Source organism: Schistocerca cancellata, chromosome 7 (assembly GCF_023864275.1).
Source record: "Schistocerca cancellata isolate TAMUIC-IGC-003103 chromosome 7, iqSchCanc2.1, whole genome shotgun sequence".
NCBI lineage: Eukaryota > Metazoa > Arthropoda > Insecta > Orthoptera > Acrididae > Schistocerca > Schistocerca cancellata.
In genome coordinates, this window is record NC_064632.1 from 124,674,600 (window position 1) to 124,694,489 (window position 19,890).

Genomic DNA, 19,890 nt, shown 5'->3' on the forward strand with positions numbered 1-19,890 from the left:
AATTTGTGTATGACACTATCACATAATTATAAAACAAATGCCATTGGCACAGTATTTTCAAATAGAAAGAATTTGCCAAAAGATTTCTGTAAAGTAAAATTAAATAGGACGGAATACAGAATAAGGAACTGCAATCGATTCTCGCTGTGAAGCTACATGTTCACATTATGTGATGAAAAAACGTGAACCAGTAGAAATGATTGTACAAGGATGTAATTGTGCTTCAAAACCAAGTGAGTACAAGAAGGGAATGAATGGAATTGATTGGCAAGACCAAACACTTGCATGCTTCCCAATCACGAGGAAATATAAGAAAGAATATAAAAAGATTTTCTTTTATGTGTTCAATATTGGTATTTTCGATTTGTACATTTTGTGCAGATATTGGTATTTTCGATTCATACATTTGTGCATCAAAATAAATAATGGGGGTAAGAACAGATTTATGTTGATTATAGGTTTCAAATAGCAGCATCATTACTGAAGAATATACCGGAACCAGATTATACAGGACAGGGATGAGTACTGAACAGAGATTTGCAAGAGAGACTGCATGTGAAACACTGGGCCCATTTTCCTAAGCACAATGACCCAACAGCATCAAAAACGAGGCCATCAGGACTCTGTAAAGTTTGCATGAAAAATAAAAGTTGTAGTGAAACAGCTTGGGAGTAAAGAGATGTAAAGTTCACTTAAATATACCCTTATGTTTTGAACGATATCGCATCCTTGAGGATTATTGATTTGTGTTGTTTGCTTTTTGTAAAAGTGCTAATTATGTGAACTGTGAATGTGTTTGTGAATTGGAGTTAAATGGTATTGATTTATATTATATTGTATTGATTGATAATACACAAGGCTGTAATTTTTACATAATTAAACCTGTTAGATCTTCCACATGTACTTACACTGCTTAAGTTGTGTGCAGTTGGTACAATGACAGACTGATTTGCCGAACCATGGAGTGGCCCAAAGGCCAGGTGATCATGTTTACATTTTGGATCCAGGCTGTTGGAACTTAAATTGTACATTATGGGATTAACTAAATGCATTAAGTCATCAGTCTACTGACTGGTTTGATGCAGCCCGCCATGAATTCCTTTCCTGTGCTAACCTCTTCATCTCAGAGTAGCACTTGCAACCTACGTCCTCAATTATTTGCTTGACGTATTCCAATCTCTGTCTTCCTCTACAGTTTTTGCCCTCTACAGCTCCCTCTAGTACCATGGAAGTCATTCCCTCATGTCTTAGCAGATGTCCTATCATCCTGTCCCTTCTCCTTATCAGTGTTTTCCACATATTCCTTTCCTCTCCGATTCTGCGTAGAACCACCTCATTCCTTACCTTATCAGTCCACCTAATTTTCAACATTCATCTATAGTACCACATCTCAAATGCTTCGATTCTCTTCTGCTCCGGTTTTCCCACAGTCCATGTTTCACTACCATACAATGCTGTACTCCAGACGTACATCCTCAGAAATTTCTTCCTCAAATTAAGGCCGGTATTTGATATTAGCTGACTTCTCTTGGCCAGAAATGCCTTTTTTGCCATAGCGAATCTGCTTTTGATGTCCTCCTTGCTCCGTCCGTCATTGGTTATTTTACTGCCTAGGTAGCAGAATTCCTTAACTTCATTGACTTCGTGACCATCAATCCTGATGTTAAGTTTCTCACTGTTCTCATTTCTACTACTTCTCATTACCTTTGTCTTTCTCCGATTTACTCTCAAACCATACTGTGTACTCATTAGACTGTTCATTCCATTCAGCAGATCATTTAATTCTTCTTCACTTTCACTCAGGATAGCAATGTCATTAGCGAATCGTATCATTGATATCCTTTCACCTTGTATTTTAATTCCACTCCTGAACCTTTCTTTTATTTCCATCATTGCTTCCTCGATGTACAGATTGAAGAATAGGGGCAAAAGGCTACAGCCTTGTCTTACACCCTTCTTAATACGAGCACTTCGTTCTTGATCGTCCACTCTTATTATTCCCTCTTGGTTGTTGTACATATTCTATATGACCCGTCTCTCCCTATAGCTTACCCCTACTTTTTTCAGAATCTCGAACAGCTTGCACCATTTTATATTGTCGAACGCTTTTTCCAGGTCGACGAATCCTATGAAAGTGTCTTGATTTTTCTTTAGCCTTGCTTCTGTTATTAGCCGTAACGCCAGAATTGCCTCTCTTGTCCCTTTGCTTTTCCTAAAGCCAAACTGATCGTCACCTAGCGCATTCTCAATTTTCTTTTCCATTCTTCTGTATATTATTCTTGTAAGCAGCTTCGATGCATGAGCTGTTAAGCTGATTGTGCGATAATTCTTGCACTTGTCAGCTCTTGCCGTCTTCGGAATTGTGTGGATGATGCTTTTCCGAAAGTCAGATGGTATATTGCCAGACTCATATATTCTACACACCAACGTGAATAGTCGTTTTGTTGCCACTTCCCCCAATGATTTTAGAAATTCTGATGGAATGTTAATCTATCCCTTCTGCCTTATTTGACCGTAAGTCCTCCAAAGCTCTTTTAAATTCCGATTCTAATACTGGATCCCCTATTCTTCTAAATCGACTCCTGTTTCTTCTTCTATCACATCAGACAAATCTTCACCCTCATAGAGGCTTTCAATGTATTCTTTCCACCTATCTGCTCTCGCCTCTGCATTTAACAGTGGAATTCCTGTTGCACTCTTAATGTTACCACCGTTGCTTTTAATGTCACCAAAGGTTGTTTTGACTTTCCTGTATGCTGAGTCTGTCCTTCCGACAATCATATCTTTTTTGATGTCTTCACATTTTTCCTGCAGCCATTTCGTCTTAGCTTCCCTGCACTTTCTATTTATTTCATTCCTCAGTGACTTGTATTTCTGTATTCCTGATTTTCCCGGAACATGTTTGTACTTCCTCCTTTCATCAATCAACTGAAGTATTTCTTCTGTTACCCATGGTTTCTTCGCAGCTACCTTCTTTGTACCTATGCTTTCCTTCCCAACTTCTGTGATGGCCCTTTTTAGAGATGTCCATTCCTCTTCAACTGTACTGCCTACTGCACTATTCCTTATTGCTGTATCTATAGTGTTAGAGAACTTCAAACGTATCTCGTCATTCCTTAGTACTTCCGTATCCCACTTCTTTGCGTATTGATTCTTCCTGACTAATGTCTTTAACTTCAGCCTACTCTTCATCACTACTATATTGTTATCTGAGTCTATATCTGCTCCTGGGTACGCCTTACAATCCAGTATCTGATTTCGGAATCTCTGTCTGACCATGATGTAATCTAATTGAAATCTTCCCATATCTCCCGGCCTTTTCCAAGTATACCTCCTCATCTTGTGATTCTTGAACAGGGTATTCGCTATTACTAGCTGAAACTTGTTACAGAACTCAATTAGTCTTTCTCCTCTTTCATTCCTTGTCCCAAGCCCATATTCTCCTGTAACCTTTTATTCTACTCCTTTCCCTACAGCTGCATTTCAGTCGCCCATGACTATTAGATTTTCATCCCCCTTTACATACTGCATTACCGTTTCAATATCCTCATACACTTTATCTATCTGTTCATCTTCAGCTTGCGACGTCGGCATGTATACCTGAACTATCGTTGTCGGTGTTGGTCTGCTGTCGATTCTGATTAGAACAACCCGGTCACTGAACTGTTCACAGTAACACACCCTCTGCCATACCTTCCTATTCATAACGAATCCTACACCTGTTATACCATTTTCTGCTGCTGTTGATATTACCCGATACTCATCTGACCAGAAATCCTTGTCTTCCTTCCACTTCACTTCACTGACCCCTACTATATCTAGATTGAGCCTTTGCATTTCCCTTTTCAGATTTTCTAGTTTCCCTACCACGTTGAAGCTTCTGACATTCCACGCCCCGACTCGTAGAACATTATCCTTTCGTAGATTATTCAGTCTTTTTCTCATGGTAACCTCCCCCTTGGCAGTCACCTCCCGGAGATCCGAATGGGGGACTATTCTGGAACCTTTTGCCAATGGAGAGATCATCATGACACTTCTTCAATTACAGGCCACATGTCCTGTGGATACACGTTACGTGTCTTTAATGCAGTGGTTTCCATTGCCTTCTGCATCCTCATGTCGTTGATCATTGCTGATTCTTCCGCCTTTAGGGGCAATTTCCCACCCCTAGTACAAGAGAGTGCCCTGATCCTCTATCTGCTCCTCCGCCCTCTTTGACAAGGCCATTGGCAGAATGAGGGTGACTTCTTATGCCGGAAGTCTTCTTCAGGGTACCATTTAATTAATACACTGTATGCTGTCATGGTGCATTCTCTGTTTTCATGTAAGATTGCCATATTTGAAATTTACCTAATTTACTCAGATTCATAATCAGAGGCTTAATTAGATAATCAAGGGCATTTTCAGGTTTAGAAAAATTATAGGAACAAAAGTATAATGCCAGGTCTGGAAATCTAACTATAATGTCAGATCTGGAAATCTAACAAGCATAAAGGCTTGAATGGGAAAAGTAACTTAGGGTGTGGCCAAACTTCATTACATATATCTTTAAAATTAACGCAATAGATGAAAAAAATAAAAAAAAATAATAAAAAAAAAAAATTCCACTCGTCAAGCAGTGGCAGGAGAAAACACATACAGTAGTTTAGGAATGAGCAAGCTTTTGGAGCCAGTGTCTCCTCCTTCTGACAGACCGGTTGAAGGAGAGGGAAGAGGGATGCAGGAAAAGGTCTGGTGAGTTTAAGGCAATGGGGGGAGTTCAGAAAAGTTGCGTAGAACCCCTAGTTAAACTTACTGGACAGGATGAGAAGGAAAGACTCTTTGCTGGCAGCTACACTGGATGAGATTCAAAAGCCTTAGAGTGAAGGGGTGATAAGTGAGACAGAGATTATGGACAAAACATTGTGCAAGAATTAATAAGAGTGGCGAACTAGGTGCATTATACATGGCAGAGGTGGTGGATGGGGAAAATAGACAAAGTAGAAAATAAAATATATAGAAAACTAAATTGGAGTGAAGAAATGAATAGTTACTAAAAATAAATGGTGATACTGAAGAAATTAAGGTAAAATAAGGCCAGGTTGGTGGCGTGAACCAAGTACATGTTCCAGTGCCATTCCCCACCTGCAGAGTTCTGAAAAACTGGTGTCTGTGAAAAGAATCCAGTAGGCACATGTGGTCAAACAGGCACCTAGATCACGACTGTCACATTGTAGAGCATGGTCTACAACAGGATATTGTGTGTTGCCAGTATACACCCTCTGTCTGTGCACATTCATCCAAACTGATCAGTATTTACATAACAGCTGGCATATGGCATATGTCATTTTATGGGTGGCTCTCCTTTGATAGTACATGTTTTGTCAGTTATATAACTGGGATAGGTGGCGGTAGGAGGGTGCGTAGGGCCAGTCTTGTAGTGGGGATGGTCATATGGTAGGAGCAATAGGTCAGAGAAATGGGTGCAGAAGGAGCATAGTGTCTGACCAGGATATTGCGGTGATTTTGAGGGAGGGGGGAAAGGGGGGTTGGGGTGGTAAAGATGCCGGACAGAGTGGACTTCATTTCAGGGCATGATTTTAGGAAGTCTTAACCTTGTCAAAGTAGCTGATTAATACATTCAAGACAAGACAATACTATATTACAAGAGGTATACTCCTAAATTTTTTTTTTTTTTTTTTTTTTTTTTTTTTTTTTGTATGGATAAGCTATATCAGAATTGGATATGATGGTCTGGGAAATGTGCTTTTGAGCTAGGCCGATGGGGTAATTACATTCGTTCAAGGCTGAGGTGAGAATGGTGGTGAATTGCTGTAAAGAGCCTGCATCATTCGTTCAAGGCTGAGGTGAGAATGGTGGTGAATTGCTGTAAAGAGCCTGCATCAGAAAAAATACATATGCCTTGAACACTTGTGGGAGGGAACATTTGATGTGAAACAGTTGGCAACTGTCAAAATGTAAGTGCTGTTGTTTGTTGGTAAGTTTAATGTTAACGGAAGTGTGTAGCTGACCCTCATTGAGAATGAGGTTAACATCAAGTAAAGTGGAATGAGATTTGGAATAGGACCATGTGAAATTTAATTTGGAGAATGTATTTAGAGACTCCAAAAATTTCATGAGATCAACCTCACCTTGAGTCCATATGACAAAGGTGTCAACAATGTTTCTAAACCAAACCACTGGATTATGGAGTCCAGGAAATACCTCTCCAAGTGATCCATGAGAAGGTTGCCATAGGAAGCAGCCATCCTTATTCGTATGGCTATGCCCATGATCTTTTTGTATGTCTGCCCCTCTAAGATGAAGTAGTTGTTGGTAGGTATAAAGTTGAATAAGGGAAGCAGGAATGATATTATATGTTTGATATCAGGTGTTACTGAGTGAGGTTATGTTCAGCAGCAGACTCACCATGTACATGAGGGATGTTGGCATAGATGGAAGTGGTATCAATAGTGACACACAGGGTATGTGATGGGAATGGAATGGGCACAGACTTCAGACAATCTAATAAGTGGTTGGCATCTTTTATGTTGTTTGTACTATATGTTGCAGGGGTTGATTAACTAAGGCAGGTACACAATCAGTTGGATCTTTGTAGCCAGCAACTATAAGATGGCCAGGGTGATTGGATTTGTGGATCTTAAACACAGATCCAACAAAAACAATCAAAATCAAACAACTTTCAAATTACCCATAAAAATCAGGAACTTAGGAAAGCTGGTTCCATCAAATTCCTTGGGATATTTCTGGAAAACATTTTTCCCTAGTCTTATCACATACAGTGTTGTTTCACTCAAGTACATTTTGAATCAATTATAAGATATACAGTACTGTTTTGGAGGAAGGCAAGTAGTTTAAATAGGATATTATTACTTTAGAAAACTATTATTAGAAATGTGTGTAACATTAAGTCCAGTGATTCATGCCAGCCTTTATTCCCAGACCTAATATTTTAAGTATTCTGCGTACTTAAATTTATGAAGTTTATCTTTACATGTACCAATCCAGAATTATTTATGGAAAAACATTTTCAGTGTATGTGTGACAGAAGAAACAAAGATAATTTCATGTTGTCATTTCATAGATTAAAACTCTACTCCCAGACTCCTCAATACATATCTGTTAAAATTTATGGTAAATTAAAGATAAAATTCACACTATTTTTGTGCAAAAACATTATTCAGTCATGGAATTTTTAAACCATGATACAGAATTATTTGTAGAGTAATGTAATAAACTTATAACGATGTTTTTTTAATGTAATTGAATAGATAAAAAATCTACTCTACACGAAGAAGGGTTGAAAGGGAAGGAAGAGGGGTGAAGGGGAAGGAACTTGAGAGGTGTAGGAAAAGGTTTAGAGTTTGGAAAAGTCACCCAGAACCACCGGTCAGGGATGTCTTACCGCACGGGATGAGAAGGAAAGACTGATTGTTGGGGACTGCACCAGAGTCAGGTGAAATTAATGAAAATTAAGGCCAGGTGGGTGGGGAGAGCCAAGGACATGTTATAGCGCTAATTCCCACCTGCGGAGTTCTGAGAAACTGGTTTCTGGGGACGAATGCAGATGGCATGTTTGGCGAAACAGGCAGTGACGTCACGACTGTCATGTTGTAGAGCATGCTCTGGTAGGGGAGGGTGCTTAGGGCAATTCTTGCAGTGGGGATGGTCACACAGGCAGAAGTCATAGGGTAGGGAGATGAGTGCAGAAGAAGCATAGAAACTGACAAGGATATTGCCGGAATTGGGAGGGTGATGAAAAGATATTGTAGGTGTGGCAGGCAAAACTTGAGACAGAATGACTCTCATTTTAGGGCATGATTTTAGGAAGTCATAGCCTTGTCAAAGTAGGTGATTAATACAGTCAAGACTGGGATAACAGTGACAAGAGGTGTACTCCTAAGATGTTTTTTGGAGAGACTTTAAGAGTCTGGATCAAAACAAATACATTTGCCTTGAATGTCAAGGCTATATGGGAGGGAATGTTTGACATGGAAAGGGTGACAGCTGTCAAAATTTAAGTCTTACTGTTGTTTGTTTTTAGTCTTAATGTGAACAGAAGTGTGTAGCTGACCTTTGGTGAAGGTGAGATCAGTATCAAGGAAAGTCACCTGAGATTCAGAATAAGACTCATGAAATTTGTTTGGGAGGGGGTATTTAGAGATTCCAGGAATTTTAACAGATTAGCCTCTCCATGAGTCCTTATGGCAAAGTTGTAATCAATGTTTCTAAACCAGATCAGGGGCTGAATGCGTATGGATCCCAGGAAAACCCCGTCCACGTGACCCATGGAAAGGTTGGCTTAGGAAGGAGACATCCTGGTTGCCATGACCATACTCCTGATCTGTTTCTGTGTCTGCCCTTCAGAGTGAATTAGTTGCTGGTGAGTAAAAAGGTGGGAATTTAAGGAGGTGGGACCTGGACAAACTGAATAAACCAGAGGTTGTACAGAGTTTCAGGGAGAGCATAAGGGAACAATTGTCACAAATGGGAGAAAGAAATACAGTAGAAGAAGAATGGGTAGCTCTAAGGGATGAAGTAGTGAAGGCAGCAGAGGAGCAAGTAAGTAAAAAGACAAGGGCTAGTAGAAATCCTTGGGTAATGGAAGAAATATTGAATTTAATTGATGAAAGGAGAAAATATAAAAATGCAGTAAATGAAGCAGACAAAAAGGAATATAAACGTCTCAAAAATGAGATTGACAGGACGTGCAAAATGGCTAATCAGGGATGGCTAGAGGACAAATGTAAGAATGTAGAGGATTATCTCACTAGGGGCAAGATAGATACTGCCTACAGGAAAATTAAAGAGACCTTTGGAGAAAAGAGAACCACTTGTACGAATATCAAGAGCTCAGATGGAAACCCAGTTCTAAACAAAGAGGGGAAAGCAGAAGGGTGGAAGGAGTATATAGAGGGTCTATACAAGAGCGACGTACTTGAGGACAATATTGTGGAAATAGAAGAGACTGTAGATGAAGACAAAATGGGAGATAGGATACTGCGTGAAGAGTTTGACAGAGCACTGAAAGACCTGAGTTGAAACAAGGCCCCGGGAGTAGACAACATTCCATTAGAACTACTGACAGCCTTGGGAGAGCCAGTCCTGACAAAACTCTACCATCTGGTGAGCAAGATGTATGAGACAGGCGAAATTCCCTCAGACCTCAAGAAGAATATAATAATTCCAATCCCAAAGAAAGCAGGTATTGACAGATGTGAAAATTAACAAACAATCAGTTTAATAAGTCACGGTTGCAAAATACTAACGCGAATTATTTACAGACGAATGGAAAAACTAGTAGAAGCCGACCTCGGGGAAGATCAGTTTGGATTCTGTAGAAAATATGGAACACGTGAGGCAATACTGACCTTACGACTTATCTTAGAACAAAGATTAAGGAAAGACAAACCTACATTTCTAGCATTTGTAGACTTAGAGAAAGCTTTTGACAATGTTGACTGGAACACTCTCTTTCAAATTCTAAAGGTGGCAGGGGTAAAATACAGGGAGCGAAAGGCTATTTAAAATTTGTACAGAAACCAGATGGCAGTTATAAGAGTTGAGGGACATGAAAGGGAAGCAGTGGTTGGGAAGGGAGTGAGACAGGGTTGTAGCCTCTCCCCAATGTTATTCAATCTGTATATTGAGCAAGCAGCAAGGAAACAAAAGAAAAATTCGGAGTAAGTATTAAAATCCATGGAGAAGAAATAAAAACTTTGAGGTTCGTGGATGACATTGTAATTCTGTCAGAGACAGCAAAGGACTTGGAAGAGCAGTTGAACGGAGTGGACAGTGTCTTGAAAGGAGGATATAAAATGAACATCAACAAAAGCAAAACGAGGATAATGGAATGTAGTCGAATTAAGTTGGGTGACGCTGAGGGAATTAGATTAGGAAATGAGACACTTAAAGTAGTAAAGGAGTTTTGCTATTTGGGGAGCAAAATAACTGATGAGGGTTGAAGTGGAGAGGATATAGAATGTAGACCGGCAATGACAAGGAAAGTATTTCTGAAGAAGAGAAATTTGTTACATCCAGTATAGATTTAAGTGTCAGGAAGTCGTTTCTGAAAGTATTTGTATGGAGTTTAGCCACGTGTGGAAGTGAAACATGGACAAGAAGAGAATAGAAGCTTTTGAAATGTGGTGCTACAGAAGAATGCTGAAGATTAGATGGGTAGATCACATAACTAATGAGGAGGTATTGAATAGAATTGGGAACAAGAGGAGTTTGTGGCACAACTTGACAAGAAGAAGGGACCGGTTGGTAGGACATGTTCTGAGGCATCAAGTGATCACCAATTTAGTATTGGAGAGCAGTGTGTGTGTGTGGGGGGGGGGGGGGGGGTAAAAATCATAGAGGGAGATCAAGGGATGAATAAACTAAGCAGATTCAGAAGGATGTAGGCTGCAGTACGTACTGGGAGATGAAGCAGCTTGCACAGGACAGAGTAGCATGGAGAGCTGCATCAAACCAGTCTCAGGACTGAAGACCACAACAACAACAACAACAATAAAATTGATGAAGGTGAGCAATCATTTTTTGTGTCATGTAGACCACTTTTCTGGCAAGAGATTCTCACCCACTCTTTACCTCTTGTTAACCATTGTCTATTCTCATGATTTTTGTACGAATGTTTCTGATTTTTACAATTTTTTTTCTTGCTTTTCTTCCATTTTTCTACCTTTTTCCACCCTCTGCTTCTCTTTTTTTTTTACCACTCCCACTATTTCTATCATCCCATCTCTACTCTCTTGCTATGACGAATCACATCACATACGATATCCGTTCTTTTTGTAAATGTGTTTTTGCACTACGAAAGCTAAGGTGCCACATTCTGCTTCCTGAAACCTGCTTGTTCCTTGGAGTTACTCCCAAAGGCCTAACGTTGAAAGACCCTGTTCCTCTTTCGTAGTTTCAAATACAACAATCTCTTGCACTTACCTGTTTAATCTGTGTCCTATATACCTCATCTGCCAATGTCCACTCCACCAGACTTCTCACATTCTACAAAATCCTGCATTTATCTACCCCTCATATTTCCTTGGTTGTATCATTCACCAAGTCAACTTCAGATTGCAACAACATGCCAGACTTCACCTCAGAAAGCTATCCTACCTTCTCCTAAACTACCTCAACTGTGGTGTTTCCCTTCCTGTCATTTTGCAGCTGCAAATATCACTTTGCAACCCAGTCCCAAAACCTTTCCAACAGCAAACATGACATTGAACCTTGCCTTGAACAGTTCTGACCATGATTCCAACTTGATCCACCACTAGTACTTCATAATCATCCCTTACAAGCCTTCCAAGAATTCCTCACATCCAACATTGCTTCACAACCCTTCCTCAGGCCCCTAAAACATGACGCTAACCTGTTCTTTGCAGAACTCCTCACCAAATGCCAGCTACACACTTCTGTCCATATTAAACCTACAAATGAACAACACTGCTAACATTTTTACAGTTACCATCCTTTCCATGTCAAACATTCCTTCCCATACAGCCTTGGCATTTGAGGCAAACTTATTTGTTTGGATGCAGCCCCTTTACAGCAGTACATCACTATTCTTACCTCAACAATCACTTGACATAATTACTACAGCAGTCTAGTTCAAAATCAGATTTCCTGGGCCATCACATCCAATCCTGGCACTACTGATCTCTACAAAAAAAAAAAAAAAAAAAAAAGAACTTTGGTGTACACCACTTGTCACTTAGTATTATCCTGTCTTGAATGTATTAATCAGCCACTTTGATGAGGTCATGACTTCCTGAAATCATGCCCCCATGAGATCCATTCTGTCTGAGATTCTGCCCACCACACCTGGAATAGCTTTTAGTTGCCCTCCCAATCTCCGCAACATCCTTGTCAGACCCTATGCTCTTGCACCCATCTTCCTATCCTATGGCTTCTGATGCACCCTGGCAAAACATATACTATCAAAGGAAGAGCCACCTGTGAAATGACACGTTGTATACCAGCTGTTATGTAGACACTGTTTGGCATTTTACATAGGTTTAACTACCGCCACGTTATCAATTAGGATGGTTGGGGATAGGTAGAGGGTGTATACTGACAGCACACAATATCCTATTGCAGAGCATGCTCTACAACATGACATTCGTGACCTTGGTGCCTGTTTCACCACACACGCCATCTGAACTCTTCCCCCAGAACTCCACAGGTGGAAACTAACCCTACAACATGTCCTTGGTTCTCACCACCCACCTGGCCTTGCTTTACGTTACTTTCTTCCGTCTCATCATTTCTCCACAGTAGCTAGTCTTTTCTACTCTCAATTTTATTTTTCCACATCTTTCATTTTCTGCCATGTCTATTTTTTTACTTTCTCCGTCCCATCTCTGGTATGTACAAACCAATTAGCTTTTCAGTCATATTAACTTGTGCACAATGTTTTATCAGTAATCCCTGTGTTGCATATGACCCTGTCTTCCACATTTAAGCTCTCAGGTTTTCAAACCTTGTCTGGTGCAATCCCCAACAACCAGTCCATCTTTCTCATCCCGTCTGATAAGACTCCTCTGAGCAGGGGTTCTGGGTGACTCTTCCAAACTCTACCCCTTTTCCTAAATCTTTTCAGTTCCTTTCCCTTCATTCCTCTTTCTTTCCCCTCGATTCTTCTGCTGGAAGAAGGAGCCACTGGCTCTGAAAGCTTGCATAAGTAAAACCTGGTTGTTGTTGTTGTTGTTGTTGTTGTTGTGTTTTATTTATTTATTTATTTATTTATTTTTTTTAATATGTGTGTTCTCGTGCCACTTCTTGGTGAGTAGATCTTTTATCTATTCAGTTACATTATAATTATTGACTATTTTTGTTGTTATAATGATGTTCATAAGTTAATATTTATTTTAGGTTCTTTTGACACATTGTATGCTGTGTTACATATATTAATGAGTCCCCTGTACATTAAATCAATGATTTATGTATGTATGTAATGAGATAATGAAATTCTGTTTCTGATCCTGTAGTTGACGATTCTTTATGATCAGAGTACAAATGCATTTGCAAAACTGCAAATATAATTCCCAGTAACATATTGTAACTGCCAAGAAATGTTTGCAGCATTTAAAATTTTTAAAAACCATTTATCAGTACCATGCTTGTTTACAGAGAGGAGAATGGGTACACTTGTGGGAAATTAGTATAATGGGTACACTTGTGAGAAATTCTTCTTTCAAGTTACATGACTGGTGCCAAAATACTTGTCGGTTCCATTCCACTCCATCGAACAGTCTGTAAGATATGAAAATCTCATTTGCTCACAAATGTGGTTGTGTCGAGAGGGTGAATATAGCTTTTGCATATTACATAATTATAAGCATTTGTATATTACATAGGTATATTACACTGGAAAGAATGCAGAGAATGTGCTGCGTTCAATATGTCAGAAAATATGGAGCACACAACAGAGGCCAGAAGACTAGAAAAGATCAGTATTCATAATGATTACAAAGAAGGGAATTTCTAAAGAATATTCAGATAACCAAACAATTGCACTTATCTCACATGTTAGCAAAGTCATGCTGAAAATCTTACAACATAGACTTCACCAGTATTTAGGGCAGGAACTACCAGCAGAAAAAACTGGATTTTGTAAAGGAAGAGGAACCAGCGATCAAATTGCCGTCATTTGGTGAACTATGGAAAAGGCAAGAGAATTACAGAAAGATGTGTATCTCTGCTTTATTGATTATGCCAAAGCCTTTGACTGTGTCAATCATAATAAATTATTGGAAGTACTTAAAAATATGGGAGTACCAGATCACCTCATTCATCTCATATGGAGTTTATACTCTTACCAAGAAGCCATGGTGTGAACTATATATGGAACAACTAAATGGATCAAGTTTCAGAAAGGGGCATGGCAAGGCTGCGTATTAACACTTTAATTTTTCAGTATGTATGCAGAGCACTTTATGAGGAATGCTTGGCTAGATGAAGAAGAAACTGGAATTAAAGAAGCTGGGATAAATATAAAAAAACTTAGATATGCATATGATACTATACTGTTGGCAGAAAGTGAAGAAGCGTTAAAGACTCTCTTGCTGAAGGTCAAAGAAGAAAGTGAAAAAAACTGGTCTTTGGCTGAATGTTAAGAAAACAAAAATTATGGGAAGTACACCTATCAAGTCATGGCATATAGGAGGAGAAACAATGGAGGTAGTGTCTGCGTTCAATTATCTCGGATCCCAGATTTCTGCAGATGATGACTGGAACCATGAAATCGGGAGATGATTATTACTTGGTAGAAAGGCAATGTCATACCTTGACAAGGTTTCAAAGAACAGAGATATAACTTTAACAACAAAGATATGTATTGTAAGGGCTATGGTCTTTCCAGTTGTGATGGACCATTAGAAAGGCAGAATGGTGAAGAATAGACTACTCTGAATTGTGGTGTTGGAGAAAACTTCTGAGAGTTCCATGGACTGCAAAGGGAAAGAATATGGCAATATTAGAGCAAATAAAACCAGGGTGCTCCCCAGAAGGTCTCAAACTAAAACAAAAGCAGCCCTACTTCTGGGCACATCATGAGAAGACATGTTTCATTGAAGAAAAAAAAGTACTAATGCTGCAGGAGACCTAAGGCACTAAAAGAAGAGGATGTCAGAGGATGAAATGGATTGATGTCGTCACAGAAGTAATGTGTTCTAACCTGGAAAGCCTATGGGTGAAAGTGCAGGATAGAAGAAATTTGCATGCTTTAGCTCTTGGGTCATGGAGAGTCACAACTGATGAAAGAAAAAGAGAGAGAGAGAGATAACATTCCTAATTCTGATTCATTAGCCTGCATTCCATTTCTGTGATGCAGTTTCTGAGTACTTCTAGGTCTTCCTGCATTATCAGGTTCAATTCTTGGTACCAATGGCCAGACACATGGGTTCTGATGTCATTCGTGTCTCCTTTTGGTGATGATTTAAGTGGAGGAGAACCCCTCATGAGGTGGAAGCTTAGCTCTGCAAATTGTAGCATTTTCCCCAAGACTGATAGTTATTTGTTGGTCTGGAGATCATTGGAAGGCTTAACCAGAGGCTCTACCGATTCTGTTATGATTTCAACCAGATTATCTTATTGAGAATTGCAGGTTCCCAGTAGCAGAGTACGTGCTGTTGGTACACAAGGGTTTTTTTTCTGTCAGAAAATTTCTCCTTGGAGCCAATAAGAGTTAAGCATAGTGCACCACATAGCAAGGATTGGATTACATGTAATTGCATGTCAGAAAAAGAAGGGAAATAGTGTCATATATTAATGTTAATAACTGACATGGTAATACTTAGAAACTAGAAATAAATAGCAATGGAAACTTAAATCCCAAATTAAATTTGTCGTATTATGATAGGCTGGCACTAATGGTTGTGGCGTGCTTTTATTTCTGTGAAGAACTTGATAATGTCTAGTGAAAGTAATATGTATTAAGGATATAAAATAATTTTGGTGAAGTTAAATATCAAAGGTGGGGCAAAATGGTACTCATTTCTTTCTAACATCCACCCACATCAGGTACCAAAGTAGTAGAATCATTTCAAAGAATGATTGTTAATGTTTTGTGTGCGATCTCTTGTCATGCCACTGTGATAGGAAGAATTTTCAATCTGTTAGCTCTAGACTGAGAGAACACACCGTTTTTAAACTATTGTCAGATACAGTAAGGCTGCTAGGTGACTCTGAAGATATATGAGGATAAAGTAATGCATGTAAAGATGAAAAGATTTGATACTTTTTGAGTTCACACTTAACAATCAGTTTCTGGAACCAGTCACAACAATTAAATATTCAGTATGCTTTCAATTTGCCCACAAAGCAAGTTACAATGGTCTCCCATGATCAGTTCATGAGTGTTGTTTACCGATCAGGGACTTTTACCAAAAACGAGTAATGGCAGGGATAGGAAAGATTTAAACAGGAGTTGCACAATTAATTAAGGATGTCTTTAGAGCATTACAGAAATAACCAAGTACTTAAGGCTAAAATTGCCATCAGACTCAAAAAATTAGATTGAAGAGTGTGAAAGTGCATTAACTGAATAGTAACATAATGCCTCTCATTTCAGGTTCAGAAATCAAGTAAAAGAGCTTGAAGTTATCTTAGAAAATTTAGTAATCAAAGTTTTTGAAACCATCAAGAATGTTGAGGAAGGCATTGAGGCATTGCAAGGATTTTACCATTATTACAAACGACCAGCCCTCAAACAGTTATTTGAAAAGAAGACAGCAGAGGTAACTCATTTGCATTTATCTAAAATGCATAAATTAATGTAACAAGAAACACAGAATGTTAGTAGTTTTTTAAATATAACAAATAGTTTAAAAGTTGAATTCTGATGTACAGATACGAGTAGAATTCTGTGTTTGTATTATCAGTCATTAGATGAAGATCTTGTTTTTTTGCCACAGTTTTTAATTCTGGCATCTTATGGTGTTTTAATATATTTTACTGGAAACTATAATTAAGTGCTAAAACATTGACATCATTATATCCTTTTCACCATGTTCACTTTAATTTTAATTTCCTCTCCCTCTTTCCCTAAGTAGAAATAGTTTGTTTGATTTTAATTTCAATCCCAGTATTTTCAGCGATCAGATACTGTATTCATATTGACCTGTGATGAAAGAATAACTATATCATGTCAAGCTTAAGAGGTTTAACTTGCAGTGAATTGTGGAGGCTCAAGTGTAAGAGTGCTTTGATATTTGGCCTGCAGAACATAAGTCTTATCATGTGACTGCTTCTAGCAATAAACTAATTATCTATTGCCTAAATGCTGGGGTACAGTCATTTTGAAAGCATTAGTTCTGGACAGAATAACATAGGCAGTATTACCAGTTGGTGTATGAAATGCTAGCTCCTTTTATATGTTTGTAAATACAAGTAAATGTTCATAAACTAGACAAGGAATCTAATATTGTATGATTATAACATTGATGGTGGAATTCTGAAGCCTTTACGTTGTATGCATAGTTGGGATAATACCAGGGTTGATTTAATCTTTTCTTGGCCCATAGCACTGATAAACAGCAAGACATGTATTCGGGAATAGGTAGTCACATTTTTTTATGTTTTATTTGGTTCCATATAAAATGTGAACATATAATTCAATTTTATTTCTCTAATTTAAGCACTAACTTGCCTTTTATAAACAAGAACTGTCTCATCACAAAATTCAAACAAAAGTTTTGAACCACTACCTGATTAAGCCATCCATACACAATGAGCTGACCTTGGATTTGACACCGTTCCACTACGTGCCGAAACTGGCACAAGGTTGGACATAATGTCATAACTGAATAAATTAGAGCAATGCTTTATAAACTTTAGGAAATATTTGTAACTGAATTCTAAAAAGTACAACTTGCGAGAAATTGTGACTATAGATATGAGTCCAATTAAACTGTGTCTCAGAATATTCCTGAAGTGTAGTCTTCATCCTGCAGCATTTCTTCACCTTAAAGCTTCCTCTTGGCATTCCTTTTAGCACTTCTTGCTTCTTTGGTAACGTACAGAGCGAAACTTTCAGCTTCATACACCCACTGTCTGTCACACGCAAGCAATTGATCTCATATTAGAGACACATTTTATGCCTAAATTATTCAGGACTTCTGACCTTCCTGTCACTATATCATTGATACATATCGCTGCATCTAGTACATCAACTTTTAATGTATTTAGTCCTACAAAAACATTCTTGGGTAATCTTTCCCATATGCAATGGCCAGTCCATAATAACTCTGAAGAAGGTGTATTTCAGTTTCTGTCAATCTGCCTCAGCCAGACAGAAATTTTTCATCAGATAGAAACTTCCCTTTCATTTCTCTTCGTAGCTTCCTCGATCTACCACCCATCCTCTTTTGCATATGTCCACAACAATCCAATTTTGTTACCAAGGTATCACCATAAACATTGAACTCATTTGTACTCTGAGTGCCCCCATGAAGACATTTAATAAGCAATACAGGGTCACTCAGTTCTCTAAAAATTGGTTTTATTTCATTCATAACAGGCTTAGGAAGAGAATACTTATGATGGTATATTTGACCACCTTCTTTTGCTTTTTGGTAACCACACCAAGAATCTGCTCCTTTAGGGCAAAGTCCGTGAACAGGGTGGTCATCTGTGGACAAATTATGAGCGTAGGTGGCCCATTCAGCTTTTCTCATTGTTATAACATCATTCAGAGGTGCAGTTCATCTAATGGTCAGTCCATAATAACTCTGAAGAAGGTCTATTTCAGTTTCTGTCAATCTGCCTCGGCCAGACAGACATTTTCCATCAGATAGCAAGTTTACTTCAATTTCTGTTCATAGCTTCCTCAATCTAGCACCCATCCTCTTTTGCAAATGTCCACAACAATCCAATTTTGTTACCAAGGTACACCATAAACATTGAACTCATTAATTTTATTGAAAACTTTAGAGTCCCCATCACCTAGGTACTTCGTATATCTAACGAGCACCGACCCCTGAAATATTTTTAGAGTTCCATCACACTCCATACCTCCACTGTAACCATCATAATTCTTAGAACACTGATGTTCAATGTGTCCTTCAGTGTTACCATGGCGGGTGTGGCAGTACTTAGATTAGATTAGATTAGATTCACTTTCATTCCAATTGATCCACAGTGAGGAGGTCCTCCAGGATGTGGAACATATCAGAAAAACAATAATACGAGGGCAGTTCAATAAGTAATGCAACACATTTTTTTTCTGAAACAGGGGTTGTTTTATTCAGCATTGAAATACACCAGGTTATTCCCCAATCTTTTAGCTACACAACACTATTTTTCAACGTAATCTCCAATCAATGCTACGGCCTTACGCCACCTTGAAATGAGGGCCTGTATGCCTGCACGGTACCATTCCACTGGTCGATGTCGGAGCCAACGTCGTACTGCATCAATAACTTCTTCATCATCCGCGTAGTGCCTCCCACGGATTGCGTCCTTCATTGGGCCAAACATATGGAAATCCGACGGTGCGAGATCGGGGCTGTAGGGTGCATGAGGAAGAACAGTCCACTGAAGTTTTGTGAGCTCCTCTCGGGTGCGAAGACTTGTGTGAGGTCTTGCGTTGTCATGAAGAAGGAGAAGTTCGTTCAGATTTTTGTGCCTACGAACACGCTGAAGTCGTTTCTTCAATTTATGAAGAGTAGCACAATACACTTCAGAGTTGATCGTTTGACCATGGGGAAGGACATCGAACAGAATAACCCCTTCAGCGTCCCAGAAGACTGTAACCATGACTTTACCGGCTGAGGGTATGGCTTTAAACTTTTTCTTGGTAGGGGAGTGGGTGTGGCGCCACTCCATTGATTGCCGTTTTGTTTCAGGTTCGAAGTGATGAACCCATGTTTCATCGCCTGTAACAATCTTTGACAAGAAATTGTCACCCTCAGCCACATGACGAGCAAGCAATTCCGCACAGATGGTTCTCCTTTGCTCTTTATGGTGTTCGGTTAGACAACGAGGGACCCAGCGGGAACAAACCTTTGAATATCCCAACTGGTGAACAATTGTGACAGCACTACCAACAAAGATGTCAAGTTGAGCACTGAGTTGTTTGATGGTGATCCGTCGATCATCTCGAACGAGTGTGTTCGCATGCTCCGCCATTGCAGGAGTCACAGCTGTGCACGGCCGGCCCGCACGCGGGAGATCAGACAGTCTTGCTTGACCTTGCGGCGATGATGACACACGCTTTGCCCAACGACTCACCGTGCTTTTGTCCACTGCCAGATCACCGTAGACATTCTGCAAGCACCTATGAATATCTGAGATGCCCTGGTTTTCCGCCAAAAGAAACTCGATCACTGCCTGTTGTTTACAACGCACATCCGTTACAGACGCCATTTTAACAGCTCCGTACAG

At 39.3% G+C, this 19,890-nt stretch overlaps 1 protein-coding gene across 1 annotated transcript in view; it reads left to right on the forward strand.

Moving 5' to 3' along the window:
- Positions 1–19,890, forward strand: part of LOC126092664 (dynein axonemal heavy chain 2) — a 994,477-nt gene that overhangs the window by 130,251 nt on the left and 844,336 nt on the right. Inside the window, exon 13 of the mRNA XM_049908386.1 lies at positions 16,079–16,244. Coding sequence (XP_049764343.1) covers positions 16,079–16,244 — 166 coding nt within the window. The remainder of the gene's footprint in view (positions 1–16,078; positions 16,245–19,890) is intronic.